At 46.5% G+C, this 17,997-nt stretch overlaps 1 protein-coding gene across 3 annotated transcripts in view; it reads left to right on the top strand.

The window, feature by feature from the left end:
- Positions 1 to 17,997, top strand: part of LOC144104623 (excitatory amino acid transporter-like) — a 180,896-nt gene that overhangs the window by 137,072 nt on the left and 25,827 nt on the right. For all 3 annotated transcript variants that reach the window (XM_077637746.1, XM_077637745.1, XM_077637744.1), the window contains one exon: positions 13,821 to 13,947. In XM_077637746.1, coding sequence (XP_077493872.1) covers positions 13,840 to 13,947 — 108 coding nt within the window. In that variant the 5' untranslated portion in view covers positions 13,821 to 13,839. The remainder of the gene's footprint in view (positions 1 to 13,820; positions 13,948 to 17,997) is intronic.

Genomic DNA, 17,997 nt, shown 5'->3' with positions numbered 1-17,997 from the left:
CTTCTTTCTTTCCTGATGATAAAGCGTTTGAAATGCTCCATTTCTGCGAAGCAGTCCTACGGAAAATGTCCATTTACGTGTTCCCGTTCCGTACACGGGTAGTACACCTCATGATGATCGTGATCATGTAGGCACGAGCGATGTCGTCATAAGGTCTCGCGTTTCCGGACTGTCTGGCGCTGACAACGCCGGACCTTCCGCCTCATGAGCCATGTAATGCTTTCGCATTTATAATGCGTTTTCAGAAAGCGCGTGAAAGGTACACATTAAATACAAATACACCCAAGTGGGAGTAAAAAGGGAGAATATGTTTTCTGGCGCACACCCGTTCACAAAAGGGAGTGCGCTATCGGACAGCTTACTCCTTTATTACTCCTTTCCGTTTAGTGTGTGCCGGCGATATCATTCGCCTCGCTGTCCGTAAAAAAACCACCTAGCAGTCTAAACGTTGCCCCCTGCCTGACACAGCCCGGTCTCCCCGCCGTCGGTGCGGGCACATATAGAGAGCGTGAAGCCCTTTCGCCACGCCCTCTATTCGTGCATACCCAGTTTCGCAACGCGGCTGCTTTTTTCTTTGTCTTGTCACTCTTCCTTCTCTCCCCATCTCAGCTTCTCCTTTCCTAGCTTTGCTTTGTGTTTATGTTTTTGTTTCTCAAACCGGGACACTCGTGGGAGGGAAGCGTCGCAGGCTCGCACTGTCAAGAGCCTGGAACGCTTCCAAACATGGAAGACACGTCGTGAGTACCGGCATGGTCGAGACGCCGCTGCGTCTCGTGACGTTTCCAAACAAGCAATTCTCGCCTCCACGCGCTCTTTCTTTGTCGTCCTCATTTTTTTTGACGTTTGTTTCCTGTACCTTCTGATGACTCACCTTAGGAAGCAACTAAAACTCTCAGCGCAATGGGGTCCTTCCTACACGAAACAAGCCTGGCTCCTTGAGGTCGCTAACCACGTCAGTGAAAGAGCCAGAGTCGCAGTCCTTGGGCAGAGATTGCACAACCACCGCATCTGCGAACCTGTCAGAGCTGGTTTGTTGCCTTTGCCTGGTATACGTCACCGGAGGTGACGCACTTGCGCTTTTCGCCAGACTTTCGCTGTGCGGCTGTTCTGATTTGAGCGGTAGTGCACTTTAAGCTTACGTATGCGAGCCCCCGCCAGAAAGCAATCACAGATAAACTTTTCCATAGCTTGGCAAGGGCACTTGTCTGAGTAAATAAAGACGATGAGAACTTCTATTCAAGGAAAACTGAAAAGGTCCCAAACCCGTAGTCCAAGTAAAGGGCTTGAGCATGTCTAACTTTGCCACGTGTTTTTTTTTTTTGTATTCTGGTTCATTAACCGGCCCGTACTCATCAGGAGAGAAGGAACTACGGCGTGAAATTACTTTGCAAAAATTGCGGTCTCTCTCGCCGCCAACATTAGGGGACATGAAATTCTCTGCGCGAGCAGAATAGTGAGTTCTACGACGGATAATAGAATCTGGTCATACTATCTTTGAATTGGTCTCGGCAAAGAGAATGTGTCCGTATTTCGGGCAGCTTTCGCAGCTTTCGTCAAATTTTCTTCCATGTCGTTAGTGACACCTTCGGCTGCCGTACGTTTATACCGCTCTTACTTCTTCTCTAAAAGAAAGGGTGAACTATTTTGGGGATTTCTTTTTCGTCTGCCTCACTTAGCTTGACTTACAGCCATTGTATTGTGCTGGGCGTCAGAAGCGCCCGCTTCTGCCTAAGGTAGAGGAACGCAAAGGAAGAACGATATAGAGGGAAAAAATAATAATAATAATGCCCCGTGCAAAACCGCCAAGATATGCATCTACAAAACGTTAGATCATTTGCAATCTACAGCCATGTCTAAACGCTTGTTCAAAGCATCGTATCATACTACAGGGCCGGTTTAACCACTGCTCTGCGGCGTGCTGGAATATTTACGACCGCAATTACCCGTTCTCGGCGCCAAACACACGGGGATCGCTCGCCTCAGCCATCAGACAAACCTCGCAACACCGATCCTATCTGCTTCGCCCTACTCTCTACGCAAGGAGCCTGCTGTGGGCATTCCTAGCGCGGTTATTTCGAAAGGGAGTGTGTTTGCATATAGATGTGTACGCGTTGCATGCGTTTGTCGGTGCGTACTCGCTCCTATATTGACTGCACACTTGAACGCGCCCTTGGCCTTCGGCCTCGGTCAGGTATGACGGCCACCGAGACGGGTTCTGTCGACAATCTCAGCGCCTGCTGCTCCTTCCTGGGCAGCCTTGAGCGAGCAAGGAGGAGAGGCTGCGTGTCTAGGCCTGAGGCTTAACGCTGTCGTCCTTATTTTTACCCTTTCGGTGCGTACAGACTCGGGCGCCGAGGATGTACGCATGGCGAGATACCTCGACATGATTTACACCAGGCTTGCCTTTCAACGCGTGTGCAATTAGGAAGTACTTGGCATTTCGTGGTGAATGGTGCAGTGGGGACTTTCTTTTAGGTGTGGATGTATGACTTCCAACGACGTGCTATGCGTTTTCCATATTCGTGGACCAGAACAATATAGAAAGCGTGCTTGTTTATCTACTGTGCTTATCGGCATCTGCTCCGACGTGCAGTGTGGAACAACGCGGCGGCCGTGACGTCACGCGAAGCATACGGTGGTACCGTCGCCGTGGCACGCTGTCGCCTATAACTATAAAAAGAGAGTGCTCTAGAGGACAACCTTAAAACGTAGTGCACAAGAGAACAACTTACTCCGTTCTTACTCCTTTATGTTTAGATTGTAGCCCTGCTGTGTAAAGCACGCTAGAGGACAGCTTACACCTTTTTTTACTCTTTTCTCTTTAGAGTGCAGTCCTGCGGTCACTTCTCCAGTTCTGTCGCTGTTTGGCGTCCCGCTCTCTGTACGCCAGCCGCAAATCACGCCTTAACCCGCGTCCTCCTGACGTACGCGAGGCGCCGGAAGCGCCCTGTGCGGATGTCACGGTGCTCCTGTAATAACGTGCCATTGTCTTTCGTTATGTACGGCGACCGCTATTTGAGCCGTCCAACGCTCCGTTGGCAGGACGTTGCGATTCGCCTCTCCTCTTTATTTCACCGCGCCGAGTTTCCTCCGGAGTGGCATTGTCCACGAGTGTGTGTGTGCGGTTTGATTGCGGTGAAAAAAATGGCGCTTGCCTTTGAGCAGCACCCGAGGTTCACGGGTATAAACAAGGACACCAGCACAATGACAACTTCCTTCCTCTGATTGCCGGTTTGTTTACTCGCACGTCTGTTCGTTCTTGTTTTGCTGCCTTCTTTCATCTCCTTTCTTCACTCTTTGTTCTTCTTATTTTATTTGGTCTTTCTTTTAGTTTATTTATTCCTTGTTTTAGTCTTTTTGTTCTTTTCTTTCTTCAGAAGGCGGTAGGTAGAGACGTAGTCCCGAGTCGACAGTGTTTTGGAGCCCGAAAGAAAAGAGAGAATAAAAGGATATATTCTCTCTCAATGTCAAAAGGCCCATTTGGAAGCCCAAGTCGAAGAAGCAGTGACGGAACGCTGACAAGGAAGTGTTCTTTTAGGACCACCCAGTCGTTAACGAACACCTCGGAAAAGCCACTCGCATGCATCTGACCTCTGCAAAAATTTCTTTAGACAGTCTACAGACTGTCCATATACTTCTGTCTATAAAGTCTATAGGCTCTGTACAGACAAAACCTAAAGAACAGTCTATAGGCAATATAAATCCTATGACAGTCTATAGACAGTCTATAGATATATGGCCGCACACTTTTAGTAGATTTTGTCTACAGACTATGATTATACAAAAAGAAATATCTGTAGCAAAGCAATAGAGTCTATGAGAAGTCCATAGACTGTCTAGAGACCATTTTTTGTAAGGGTACGAAGTCTGTCACGTTCACAGCGCTGCAACTCTTCGCTGAACATGGAGAATGATGGTTCTGGCTTTTTTCTCCCGAAGTCTATGCGGGAGCATTTTTTCTATTCGCAACATTGCCAACTAGTCCAGTTAGCAGTTGACATGTGAGACCACTTGCTGCAAGTTGAGAAACATGAATAGTGGGGGCGATTCACCATGTTTGTTATTTCTTACATCAGTGGCTTCATAGGCGACTTTATGGCAACCGCATATCGATCCGCTTTGTAACCGGAGTATCATTCTGTTGAACTTCGGAAAAGCGCTCTGATGGGCTGGCAATAGAATGGTTGCCTCAAAAGGGCGTAAAAAGTATCCGAAGACTCGAGGTTACCTTGGGAAAACCTGCTTTGATTCTCGCAATAACTCTTAATGACAAATTTGCCTTTTTCGGTGTATAATGCGTTTGCATTTGGCAGTACTTAGTTAATCTATAATCAGTTTGTTAAGCACAGTGCACTGATTTTGTTTCATTATTGCATTTCGCAGCGCTTAATCAGCTTTTGCATTGCGTTTATTTTTCTCTGGAGAATCAAGAAGTACGCATCAAGCTGAATTCCAGGTTGCTAGAATCCTCCGTTGAATTTCAGTATCTGTAATTAATAAAAATTTAACGTTCAAGTTCGAACACCGTTAAATTTAACCTTTCGCGCATTATTCGCACTGTTTTTGTTCATAAGGGCTTCAACACACATGTTTTTTTTTTTTGAGAGAGCTCTTCCCGATATTTCCACATAACGGAATCGGACATCGACCACCTGTCAGTGTCCACAATCGGTCTGTCCCGCTCTGAGACCAAGTGTAATGCACAGGCATCTCTCAGAAACTGCTTTTCGTTGGACCGCCCATCATGTTATGTCGAGTGCACAACGAGGCCCTACTATTGTCTCTACCGCACTTCATTAATTCGGTGACGTGTTCCATTTTATGCAGTTCTTGTCTCTTAAACGGAGTCTGAGGACAAGTCCAACCCGTTAGAGCCGAACCTCGTTATAACGAAACAATGGATGTAAGGAAAGAATAACGGTTCTTCTTGGAAGCTCGGTCAACACTGCTTATAACGAATTTACGGCTGTAACGAAATAATTTTCGGGCCCCTTGAACTTCGTTATCACGAGGTTCAACTGTATTGCACTCAGTAAAAAATTAACTCTGTGACCTTTACGTGTAAGCTGAAGTTTGTCAGGCAATATAACACGCATTTGTGGCAGAGAGAATTGAATTTAAGAAACTTCCCATCACCCGACTCATACTCGCGACGTCCCTATCGAGAAGGACTGGTTGCCGTCGTTTGAAGTGAATAGCAGTGTGACCTATCTGTGATCCGCGCAAAATGGTAATCGGTTATGAGGAAATGAAAGGCTTCAGTAACTGTCTCCCTATCGACATCATCAAGGCCCCTTTAAGGTCTTGTGCGAGTATTAACCGTATAAAGGAAATATCCTTTTGAATGAATTGGAGTCCACTCTTTAAAGCCTGCAGTTCACACCCGATTCAAGAGCACTCGTTTGGTACCTCGTTTAGATGTGAAGCGAACATCTCTGATGTCGCACAACGAACAGAATGTGGCATGCCCGGATGCAGGATATTCCTAGACGTGGAGCATTGACTCGAGTTGCATTAAGCACTGAGAAGTAGCCGCTTTTCTTGCTAAGCATTTCGTGGCTTCCGGGCGCTTTCGCCTCCCATTTCCGTGGTTTGCCGTCACGGGACACGAAAGCAGTGTTCGACTCTCGCGTCATCGTCTGGCCAACGTCACTTTTCGCTGTCACGGCTTCGCGGCTTATCTGCCAGAGCGAGACGGCATTGCTTCACATCGGCTTTCTGCTAACGCCCGCGTTGGTTTCGGGCTGTGTGACGCTACGCGCTGGAGTAGGCGGATTTTTTACCAGAAAGTCGACTTTGCCACGTTAAACTGTTATGTGCGTCCGTGTCTCAAAAAAAACATATATATATATAGCTGTTCTCCTACACCTGCAAAAGTCACGGTCACCCTGTTTCCAAGGAAACGGTAAGATGTGCTGGCAACTTCGTCGGTTATATTTTTATTCGCGGTACAACGTTAGAACATGTATGGCTGATATGTTACTGGTGGTTTCCACTTTAAATCGGATCGGTAACACTTGCCAGTCACCTTGCAAGTAACTGAAGGTCCTAACGTATTTTTCCTTAACTATTTTCGTCTTTTTTTCTCTCTCTTCTTGAATAAATTACTTCTCGTCTGTCCTCAACCAATTATTTTGTCTATTTGCGCTTAATTCTAGTTTCCACGACGCCTTGGTTGTCTCTAATCATAAAGTCTTGTCAGCCCCTGGATTTCTTGAGGGGCCAGCGCCGCAAAGCGCGGGAATCAAGCCGCTTTAATCGGTCCCTGGATGTGGCGCCATCTAGCCTCTCTCACACAAAATAACATCCGGAACGCGTTTCTACAACCTTATAAATATAATATTCCCAGATTTCTCTCTAAGTATCAGAGAAGTCACAGCAGACGAATAATTAACCACCAGTAGCTATTTACTCTGTAAATGCCTGCTAACAGGAACAGCACCGCTAAACGAAGGGATGTGTACCCACATCTACACCCCGCATAACGCCAGCTCGAGTTGAGCGCAAACCACTATCCTTGCATTTCTGTGTGGACAACCTCTGCGGACATAGATCCTGGAGTTGTCATTGAAGCGTTCACGGCAAAACAAGGCTTCAAACAGGCGCTATATTGAAGCCTGTTTCATCCTTTTCTCCGCTGGTTCTGTGCACAACCTTTTGGTTGACTCGCTAAGCCGCTCAGCTGGAGGCATCGTGCTTTCATGAGCACATAAATGTTTGTTCATGAATTTGCACCCTTCCTGCCATCCTTAGGTTAGCAAGCCATTTACACTCTAAGCAGAAAGGAGTCAAAAGGAAGTAAACTGACCTCTAGCGGAGCTTATTCCTTTTTACTCCAGTATAAACGTATTTTTGGTTAGAGTGTAGGGACGACAGGAAGGAATGTTTTACGCTTTTGGTTAAATTGTCTAAGAGGTCGTGTTCAAAGATATACATGCATTAGTATCCCCTTACCATCTTTTTGCATGATCACTAAGGAAATGCCCGCGTCACGCATAGCTCTTTCAAGAAAAAAAAAATTTAAACTTTTTTTTTGCGCGAAGTTCGGGAGTGAACGGCGCAGAGGCAATGAAGACGAATACACCCCTGAATTGTAGGAAATTTTACGAACGACCAGGCAAAACTGCGCGAAAGGCAATCTACACGTGCTACATATTCGAAGAGCGGCCGCCTATATATAGATTATTGATACTTTCAGCGTTATACAGCCTCGGCTTGAGTGCATTTAAGCCCCATAGCCACGGCCAGGTATCGGGCAATCGCGCATTTATCGCAGCTCGTAGCTGTAAAACTGCGAAGCTCCGCTCTGTCCTCGTCTCTCGGAGGGTGCATAAAAGTTATGCTCACGCGTTGGCGGCCAATCCCACGGAGCTTCCTCTTATCAGCCTTGTGTCAGCTGCTCCAGGAGCGGGGTAATAAGAATGCCTAGAAGCCGGTTTGCCCGTGACAGGATTGGCGTAAATAATACTATACAGAACAATGGCGGAAGCATTTGAAGGGACGCTTGGGGACTCTATCGACAGATTACTGTGTTTTAATAAAAAAATCACTGTCCTCACTGAAAGCAGCGCTTTTGAAAGCTAAAAAAGGTTAAAGAATTAAAATACAGGTGTCGCCCCCCATCGGCGGTCTTCGAAAGCAAGAACCGGTGTGTTCTGTGCTGATCTCTGAGGCAAGGTAGCGATGCTTTACACTCCAACAAAGATCACGGAGTCCTTTTGGGTCTGGGCTTCACTACTTTCAAGTCGAATTTTCTAGGCAATAAATATATCTTTTGCTGCTTGAGAAACGCCAACATAGGCAGAAAGAGACAGAGAACGGAATTTTACTAGGAATAAAAGCTAGATAGGTTTTGTCCTCAATTCGTTATTGTAAGAATGGATCGTAGGTCTTCCAGCTTAGATTTGGACAACCTTTTCCATCCGCACTGCACAGCTCACCCGGACAAAAGCAGAATGTACTACGTGTATGGGCGCGTATTGGATGCACTTCATTACACACAGCAGGAGGCAACGGTGTTCGTTATTCATGTTGTCCAGGTTACTTAAAAAAAAAAACGCGAAATGTTGCAGACGATGATCTTGATGGTGTCCATATAATGCACGGTCTCATTTGCGTAGTGGCACTTGTAGACATCGGTTGTTTGTCTCTCGTTTGTGTGTAGGCAAGTTTTTGTTTTTCTTTTCATTTGGGCGTATTTGCTTCATGGTTAACGAAAGCAAAAAGACGACAACTAAGAAAAAAGACAACACAAGTGCATCAATACGAACCAAGTAGCCCGACATTCATTCATTCATTCATTCATTCATTCATTCATTCATTCATTCATTCATTCAGATATATTTTATTCACCAAAAAAAAGTAGGACGCCGAGATTAAAGCCGCGCATCTGTGGCTTGAGAAATCCTCGTCCCCCTTAGGGTGCATACACACAAATGCCGCCGAGTTCGCCACCGCACTCGACCTGTCACATGTCCAGCCCAGCTACCAACTGCCAGGCCACCTGCAAACTCGGCCATGTTACGTGGCCTTATGACGTCACAAAATCCAGCGACCAATCAGCGCTCGGTCATGTCAGCTGCCAACTGTATAACACAAGCCAATCGTCTATGCCAAACATTCGTATGACGTCATACACCCCGTCGACTAAACGGCGCTCGGCCATGTCACGTGACCCTGTTGCTTCGAAAATGGCTGGACCAATCAGCGAATTTTGTGACGAATCAAACCTGCTTGTTTGTGACTGACGGCACCGCTTTTGTTTTCCGCGATACGGCTGCTAATTTTTTCGCACTAAAAGTGCAAAGGGTAGGTCGGGGGGCCGGTTCAAACATTACAAGTTATTCTGAATCTGAAAGAGCAATACAGAAGATCGGGTTTAGCACGTAAAAAGAATGTTAAACACAGCATCTCATTGTTTTATGCTCTTAGTGAATCACTATCGGAACTGGTTATTTGCGGAAAATGGATACAACCTAATTAATCTAGACGTCCTTGCACTTCCGGCGCTAAGTACTTTCTTTAGTCGGTTTTAGACTCGTGCATAAAAATATAAACAATCCGCTCAATAACGTGATGTTGGGTGCGTTTTTTAAAGACCATTGTGTAAATGCGCCTTCCTTTATTTAAGAACGAAGCTATTAAAAGAGCTGCTAGTCCTATAGGCTCTTTCTTTTCCTTTCAGCTCTCCATTCCAAGGATATCTAATGAAACGCCCTTACCAGACAGAGTACAATCTATGCCGTACGAGTACCGACACCCTACATGGGAGGCTGAGTAAGCGCATCTCTGCTGCTGCGCCGGTTTTAAATTCCTTTCCCACATACACTCTATGTCAGAGGAAAAAGCTCACGGCAGCCAGCCCCTCACCCTCTTTTCTGCTCTCGCAGCGTTAACCACACAACCACGGCGGCGTCCCGAAATTTGAGCCAGCGGCTGTTTGCCGTCTCTTAGATCAAAAGCTTCCTGCTGCGTGGTATCATGTTACTCGTGAGATTGGTTTCCACATTAAACGGCCCGCTTCTTAGGCCAATGTACTATACGCGGCTGGACAAGGCTGTGCGGCATGTTGTAGGCTGAACGACGCTGTCCCGTCTCCATGGTAGCGTATCCCGATTTTGCAGCTTTGCGAACTGCACACACGAAATAAAAAATTGTTTCAAATGTAACCATTAGGCCTTTGGACATTAAGCGGCTGAAGCGTATCGTGTGACATCTGAAACCCTGCTTCGCGCTTAAATTGTGTAGGCATTTTAATTTTCACTCTGCGAGGACAGCCGCAGTGGGCGACTCTGGGGCTGTTTAAATTAATTTTTTGTCTTGCTGTGTGTCCTCGACCGCTCTAACTTGACTTGTTTCTGCAGATCAAACAAGCCTGCTAGACAGTTCCAGTATTAGCAAAATGGCCTAGGCGCCGTTCATCAGGCGCTGCACGTGGTGCAGAAACTATGATTCAACGGCACGAGACGCCTCTTTTGTTGACTAAAACGATGGGGGATCTGTTCCGAAGTGAACGTCATTACTCTTAAACTATTTGAGTGGTTTATGAGACTGGATGAAAAGGGGCCCATGAGAACGGATACTATCGATGTGCTTCCATCCCGAATCAATTTAGCGTCGGTCGCCAACGTCTTTGGTGCGTTTATTATTTTCTTGGTGGGGCCTACGGGTCTACCGCCTGCTGGAAAGAAAAATCTTTTACTGTGGTTATCGGACGTTTCTCTGTATTATTGGTGGCAGTGATGGTTTTTCAGATTCGAGCAAGATTAGCTTTGTCGTAATTAGGCTGGTAACTGCATCGCCCGTGCTTTACAGTGAAAGAGAACGCATTTTCTTCCACCGCCCAGGAGTTCCACTGTCCTTAGAGTTGAGAGGTGCCTTAGCTACCACACGTCTCTCAGTTCACGATTTCTGAGACATCATTTGGGTGATGAAGTTAGCGATTACGGACCAGTTCACGCTCAAAGCACTCAAGCAGAGGCCTGAGGGACCACAAACTGTTCTTTGACGTGACAGAGACCACAATCTTGTTCCGAATAACACGTCGGCATTCGGTCAGGGGTCGCGATTTTGCTTTTTTTCGACGCACAAAAGGATCACGGGGAGATATGAAACACATCCTTGAATGTCTTCCCCAATAATCTACTCTTTCGTTTAAACACTAAACGGTTTTAGCTCCCCCTCTCGACAAACTCAGGCAAACGTCGTCTGATGACTGCGGCGAACCTGAGGCTGAGCATGAAACCGAATGGAAGGTTTAACGTGAATCTGAACTTAAAGGGGCTCTGAAAGGGGCTCTAATAAAGTTGTGGTATGCCTGAGATGTTAAAGCACGCCGCTTCATGAGTACTATCCAGGAAGAATTTTTTAATGTGTTTTGTAGAAACAGAGTTATCTGTAGTCAAAATTTGAATTTTACCGTCTTCGCGCCTTTCCCTCTCCTCTCGTCACTTTTCGCACGCTGGAAGGTCCGCGCTCCTCTCCGCCGGCCCCTCCTCCGGGGAGAGCTTCCCGACCCACCGGAGCTAAGCGGCTTATTGGCTGCGGCCACGGTAGCTGCCCGACGTATGAACGAATCTAACCAATAGCCATCTCTCAACATGTATGCGTAGATGCGAGCCACGGAGGAGGGTGCGAGCATGAAAAAGTCGCAGGGAAAGGCTCTCCAACTTTCGCGCGTGACTTTGGGTTCTGTGCTGCTTGTAGATGAGTATTATTTGGCTCAGGTGTTCATGGCAACACAATGCAGTGATTGAGCAAGTTGATGTCCTCTCCTTGGGAGGTGTTTCAGAGCCCTTTTAATGTACGAAAACTTGATAAAGTTTGTGTGCGAATGGAAGAAAATAGTTCACCCCCGAGTGGGATTCTAACCGTCCTGTCGCAAACAAACCACCTTCGTTTCCTGGTGCCTAAGACCACTCGGCTGTGTGTCTCATGCTACACCTTTGTTCTTTCCTCCTCGTCATCATCTTGAAGCTGCTTCGTCGTCATCATGATCTTTAAGATGCCAGTTCTCGAAGTTTCGAAAGCTGTTATACATAGCTACAGTCTGCGCGAACAAGACGGGGATTGCAAATGCAAACCCTTGGTTAGAAAAAACAAATTTCTTGGCACGGAAAAGATCACATAGCAAGAGAGATCATAGGGGCATATCATATCATACTAACAGGCAATCAATGTTTCGGGGCATCGCCATTACTGCTGCATGATAATGAAAAGGCATTTTTGGAAACATGATATTTATTTCTACGAGGCGAATTATAGGAGAGTACTTTAGGTGTCGTTTTTTTCAATAAACTATTTAAAAATTCAGGGTTCGTTCTGTCGTGCTTGTTCGCTATCTTAATCCCCGTTTTGTTCATGCTGAGAAATTTTTCTATTTATATAGTGAGATACAAGTCAAGAAAAAAGCGGCTATTCCCCGTCAAAGGACTTTTTCCAGGCATTGGCGTCGGCTGATTCTGAAGAACCGGCTAGTGTGATAATGCAGGCAGTGGCACACGAAATGTGATAGTGCCCTCCCTGCATTGTCGGAGGTAGCTACCTCTCTGTATTGTTAGTACTCACACTAGCAAGTTGATAAGAATCAGCCGACGCGATTGACTGGAACGGAGTCCTTTTAATGTGAAAAGCCGATTTTTTCTTGAATTGTATTCGGCTATAGTCCATCACGTTGTCCTTTCTTTTGTCGCTTTTTGTGTCACTAAGCGCTGCTTACACCGTGTTTTCTAGCCACCAGTTACACCCTGATGAAAATTGCCCGATCTTACCACAGAGCCCATTATATCACATTCGTGACGCAGGATGGCCTTAGTTGCCTATGTGCCATAAAACACAACCCAACACAGCTCTTGATTTGTATCCTATTATAGGAGGCTCATGTGCGCTTCCTGGGTCGATGAATAAAAACGGGTGGTTGCGACTACCATGTATGAGGCGTCCTAACATGTGCTGCAATGAATTTCATGCTCGCGCCTCCTCTCGACTACGAGATAGGCTAGGAATTCTTTTATCAACAACGAACGGCATATTTCTATAGTGTAAAAGCACTTATATATGTACTGTTTTATATTTACAAGCCATATTTTTGTGAGGTGCGTTTACGAATGACAGAGTCCTGTCCTTGGGCTATAAACGCCACGAAGCAGAAACCAATAAAGAAGCAGATCCTGTTCACGGCCGCGTAGCTGTGTGTCATGTTTCATGGGGAGAAAAGTACACCGATCGGCAAGGCTTTGTGGAGGCTAAAAATGCCTGTTTGCGAGAAGCTACGCGCACACGATTTCGCCAATGTGCGCACGATAAACGTATTTTGTGTCAGCGGATCGTGCTTTATGGGCGCTTTGCAAGCAGCACGCGATAATTCAGCGGACGTACGGATACCTACACCGCGAATCTGAATGTGCCCTATGCACCTGGCCACGCCCCGTATTATGTTTGCAATGCATTTGACTCAGAGCTCCGTTTATTCGGGATGGCAAACGTTATTCGGGGGGACAAGTGGCAAGAAACGGAATGAAAGCATGATTATGGTTATCTTCGCGTCTATTTTTTTACGCGATAGCGTATACAGCTCGTTCGGTCGAAAAGCCGTCGGCGTAGTCGGCACCACGTGTCGAAAATAATGGCGGGCTGCGTAAAAAAAATCGCATCATGCCAACTGTTTTCCGCAGAATGTTCCGGATGGTGTCATACGAATCAGCATAAACTTCCGTGCAGCATAAACTTACTAGTTAAATTAGATCCTAGCTCGCGGCAGGGCTTCGAACCGGCGACCCATAATTGGGGGCTGCGTAAAAATATCGTATCATGATAATTTTAGGTTCTAGTGATAGGTGATTGATTGGTGTGTGATAGGCGATGACAGGTAACGAAATCATTGTAATTGAATTTGTGACAGAAATGAAAAATTAAAAATTGGAAAAAGGGGGTTCAAAGGTGTCAAAATGTTTAGAATGAAATAGCAATGCTTGATGATGCTAATTAAGAAATTGTAGTGTGTAATTGATGTAATAATTTATTGAAACATTTTAAGAAAATCAAAAATGCCTTCAAAGGTGTCAAACTGGTCATAATGACAAGCCTAACCCACTACGCTATCGCGTCATGCCCTTTTTTTCCAGAGGAACGGCTATGCTTATGCACTCAACGTTGTGTCGTGCATAATTCTGTTGTTTTTTCATGTTAATAAAGAGAATGAAATAATGCGCTGTCCTTAAATTAAGGACATTGTGATGATGATGATCATGATCATCATCATTCTGAAGTTTATGCCTATGGGTTGCTTACTGCTGTTCTCTTTACTCTTGTTCCCCACGCAGTGCCCACTGAGAAGCAGACATGCCCGACTCTAAGCCGGACGCCAACGCCAAGACGCCCATGCTGGGTGGTGGCGGACCAGCGGGCGTCATCCGGTTAACAGAACCGCCCCGGGGCATATGGGGCAAGGTGAGCGCCCCCTACACTCTTCCTAAATATTTCTGAGTAACCTAAGTACCGACACCATTGCGCCTTTGCGACCGACGCCGACACCTTTGCGGCAGCCTGTGCGCGTGCCATATTTGTTTATGACATGCAAGGAGTGCCTATTCCATATAAACCAGTTGGCCATTAAGGAAGAAGTTCTCTGCAGTGCTGAAAGGGAGTAGCAGAAATTCCGTCGTGCAACGTGGACATGGTTTCACTATCGTAGTTCTGTATGCGGTGCACCGAATACAAATCAACAGTACAATGTACCGTCTTTGCCAGAAGTAACCAAGTCTCGGTGTTTGCTTCTCAGTCCTCTAGTGGAGCCTTTACGACCCCTGTAAACGCGCCTTTATACTCCGACGTCCTCGGCGCGCAGGCGAGCGCCGGCGGTGCTCCGTCACGTCACGTTGGCGACGCCACGCCAGGCTCGAATTCGGACCCCCTACAGTCCGACCTCTCCGACGCGGCTCAGCGGCTGCGCCAGAAGCGCATGCGCAGATGATGCGCAGAACGTTCGACGCGCCATCTGTCGTAGATTTGCGAAGCAGCGTCGCCCCGACGAGAGGCGGAACCGGTGTGACCGGGCCGTCGGAGGCTGGCGCGCTCGGCGCGAAATAGACGCATGCTCCAAGCTGCCTCCGGTGTGGTCGGGGTGCGCAGAAGCCGCCGAACGCGTCGGCGGTCAAGCGCCGTTGGAGTGTAGAGGGTCTCGCTTTGGCCGACGTGACGTCGCCGTGGCGCGCGCGCGTTACGTCGGAGTATAAACGCGCCTTAAGGACCAAACGGTCTCGAAAAGTGAGGAAAAGTGTTCTCTATATACCTCAAACAGATTTAGTTTCTACACTTTGAACATGAAGACACCTACACGGGCACACCCTTTTATAAAAGGAAGTGCGCAAGGGGACAGCTTATTCCCTTTTTACTCCTTTCTCTTTCGAGTGTAAGAAGTGCCATAAGTTCTGCATCACAAGACAAAGAGACAACCCCATTGCTTGCTTACTTTGGGTAATAATTAACAGTACATGCAAAGAACAAGCATGCTGAATACTTGCAGATGCTAGTGCGTAATGCTTCTGTTCAGCGTTTAGTGGGCAGTCTGTTGGTTTTCAATGTCACTGCATTTTTGCTACTGAATGCTTTTTCCACTGATTCAGGATCGAATAATCTGTTCACAAATTATCTTTACATCAAATATTTACACCAACTCCTGGTACTTCTCTCCTGGCGGCATGTGCTGTTCAAATTCGCCAGTGTATATTTATATTGCACATTGTCAGAAACAACATTTTTTATAGAAATGGCCAGGATATTTTCCGGCATATCTTATATAAACCGTACATCGTCTTGGGACTGCAAAGATATCACCGAAAGAATGAGATGAAGCTTGATGTATTTCTTTTTTTAATGTGCGACTACCCTTAATCGCCTGAGAAAATCAACCACAGTGTTTATGCACGTGTCATACATTGTATATTTCTAAGCAAAGCAGTCAAGTCCCGACCACTAGCACAGGGAGCCTTTTTTGTCTGTTTTTCTCATTTTCAGAATTCAGATAGCTTGACATTTCCTTTGCCAAATACTTATCTGTGAACTACGTATTCTATAAAAGAATCATGCTTGGTTAAAATGCGTCGAAAGTGCACAGAAAATATTAGCTTCTAAGCCCAGCTCAGTGCACTCCACCCCTCCGTCGCCCAAGCGAGCGAGCGGCAGAAATGTTCCCTTGCCTTCTCCGCAGCTGCTTTTGTCGGAGCTTAGCAGATTGCCATGCCACATGTGGCATTCAGTGGAACTACTCGGCGCCGCCAAAGCATGAATATAGTTTAGAAGGAAAAGCTGCTGGATGCCATTAATAGATGACTACTCATCTCATAGGTGGCGCCCGCGTCTCTTAATCTTAGCAAGTGACCGCATGGAATAGCCGTGTTTCGAAGCGGAGTTTCCTATCTAGGGTCATCAAAGAGTTCTACTCTCACATGCGAGCTGCTATCGAGGCTACGAAAGACTGGGAGAGTTGTTAAGCCTACTTCGATCGTTCGCTTTCTAAACGCGGAGTAGCATCGGAGAAGCTTTCTGTCTTTACTTAGTGCCCCGTAATAGTCTCGTTGTATTCGAGGGGAAAAAAAGCCTAGAAGAAAATAATCGAAACAGTGGGCGTATGCTGCTGCGTTGTCCGCGCGCTACCGGTCCTGCTAAATGTGGTTGCGACATTGAATTAATGTTCATTAGGCGACGATTCGCGCTAAGCGTTCGTCACGGCAACATGTGTGGTGGCACAGACAAGGCCAGGCAAATCGAAGGGAAAAGCGAATGGTGGCGTTAGAAAAGGGTTGCATGGAAATGAAGGTAAAGATACAGAAGGGAAACAACAGACTCCTGTCCGTGATGAGACAAGGCAGTGAGGACAGACCGACCGACAAGCGAAAAAGAAAGGAAATGTCTGTGCTGGACCTTGGAGCCTCCACTCTCGTATGCTACGTCTAGAATAGGGAAGGATGGAAGCTATCGCCCCGAGCCTGCATCGACCGACACGTCGCTTCTATGTCGTGACCCATTTCTCTTATTTCTCGGTCGTGGCCGGCACCCCCAACCCCTAGCGCTGTCTGACAAGGCCGAAAACAGAGAGCAGAGAGATAGTAACCAGAGCTGCCTGAAGGCAGTGGCAATTAGACCTCACGCCTTTCGAGGACGTTGCTTGTCGGACTGAAACACGGATTCTAAGCTGATATGTAGGGAGAGAGAGAGAGAGAGAGGGGGGTTATCCGTGGAGAAATGTTGATGCGAAAACATGGCTCGGTGTTGCCTCAGTAGGGTTCAAATGGCGGGCCTCTTAAAACAGACTGAAATGGTTGGTACGTAAGTTTGAGGATACGTCTGCAGCGATGTAAAGCATCTGATAATGAATGGTTCAAGTCTATCGCCATCAAGTTTCGCCATCCGGTTGCGAGTCCAAGGTTGCGGCATCGAATCCGTCCGGTTGCTAGTCCCAAGGTTGCGGCATCTAATCCCTACCCCCAGGGGCGCCGTTTTAGTGGAAGCTGAATTCAAAAACGCCCCTTATGTGCTGCGCGATGGGAATGCACGTTCAAGAAAGCAAGGTGATCGAAATTAATTCGCTCCACTCCATTGTCGCCTCTCTCACAACATCGACGTGCACCTTTGGGACGCTGAACCTCACATACAAAATATCCGTCACTAGATGGGCCACGTATTGTCCCACATTATTTTCGTGGCAGTATTGCTGGAATGAAGCTTTATTTGTCACGCATTCAGCCATGTTTAAATGAGGACAGTATCTTTTATATTCCCTCCTTATTTTCATGCTCGGAAGCATAGGTCCAAGTGCTATGAAGGAGAATGTTCGCTATCTTTAATGACTTGAGCATTACTATAATTTAACTTAAATTTTAAGGTACCCCTGCCCGCGAATGAGCTCATCAACAAGTTTTCGATTTCTTTGCGGGATGAGGAATAAATTTGGTACTTGGGTGTGAACTCCGTGTTCCTTGTACTACCATTGCCCATGGTAGTACTTATACACGTACAGACTCAGCGCTGGTCACAACCACAACCACCGCGGATCATTGTCTCTGATGAAGGAACACCCAGGAACAGTGATGCCAAGTATTTCATTACAACGCGTTGCTCGTACCAACAGGCAGTTAATGCCCTCATGACCACGTTTCGCCACTGCACTTGCAACACTGCCGCACGCCAACTCATTTGCTAAGCATGGCAATAAGCTAGAGCTTCTAAATTCTTATTTCAATTGATAATCCACGGTGTGTGTGAGGGTCTGGTATTCAGCGGCTGAACAGTATAGTTCCCTAAACTGATCCGGGCCATGACGGACTTATTTTCCTAAAATAGGCGAAATGCAAATACGCTACACCTCTGAGAAAGATTTAAAGTAACACTCCACGGTGGAATGTCTCGCAGCATTTTATCGCGTTGAGAGGCAATCAATCAATCTGTCTGTCTGTCAGTCTGTCTGTCAGTGAACCAATCAGTCAATAAATTAAATAATTA

Source organism: Amblyomma americanum, chromosome 9, assembly GCF_052857255.1.
Source record: "Amblyomma americanum isolate KBUSLIRL-KWMA chromosome 9, ASM5285725v1, whole genome shotgun sequence".
Classification (NCBI taxonomy): Eukaryota; Metazoa; Arthropoda; class Arachnida; order Ixodida; family Ixodidae; genus Amblyomma; species Amblyomma americanum.
This window is presented reverse-complemented; position numbering and strand designations above follow the sequence as displayed.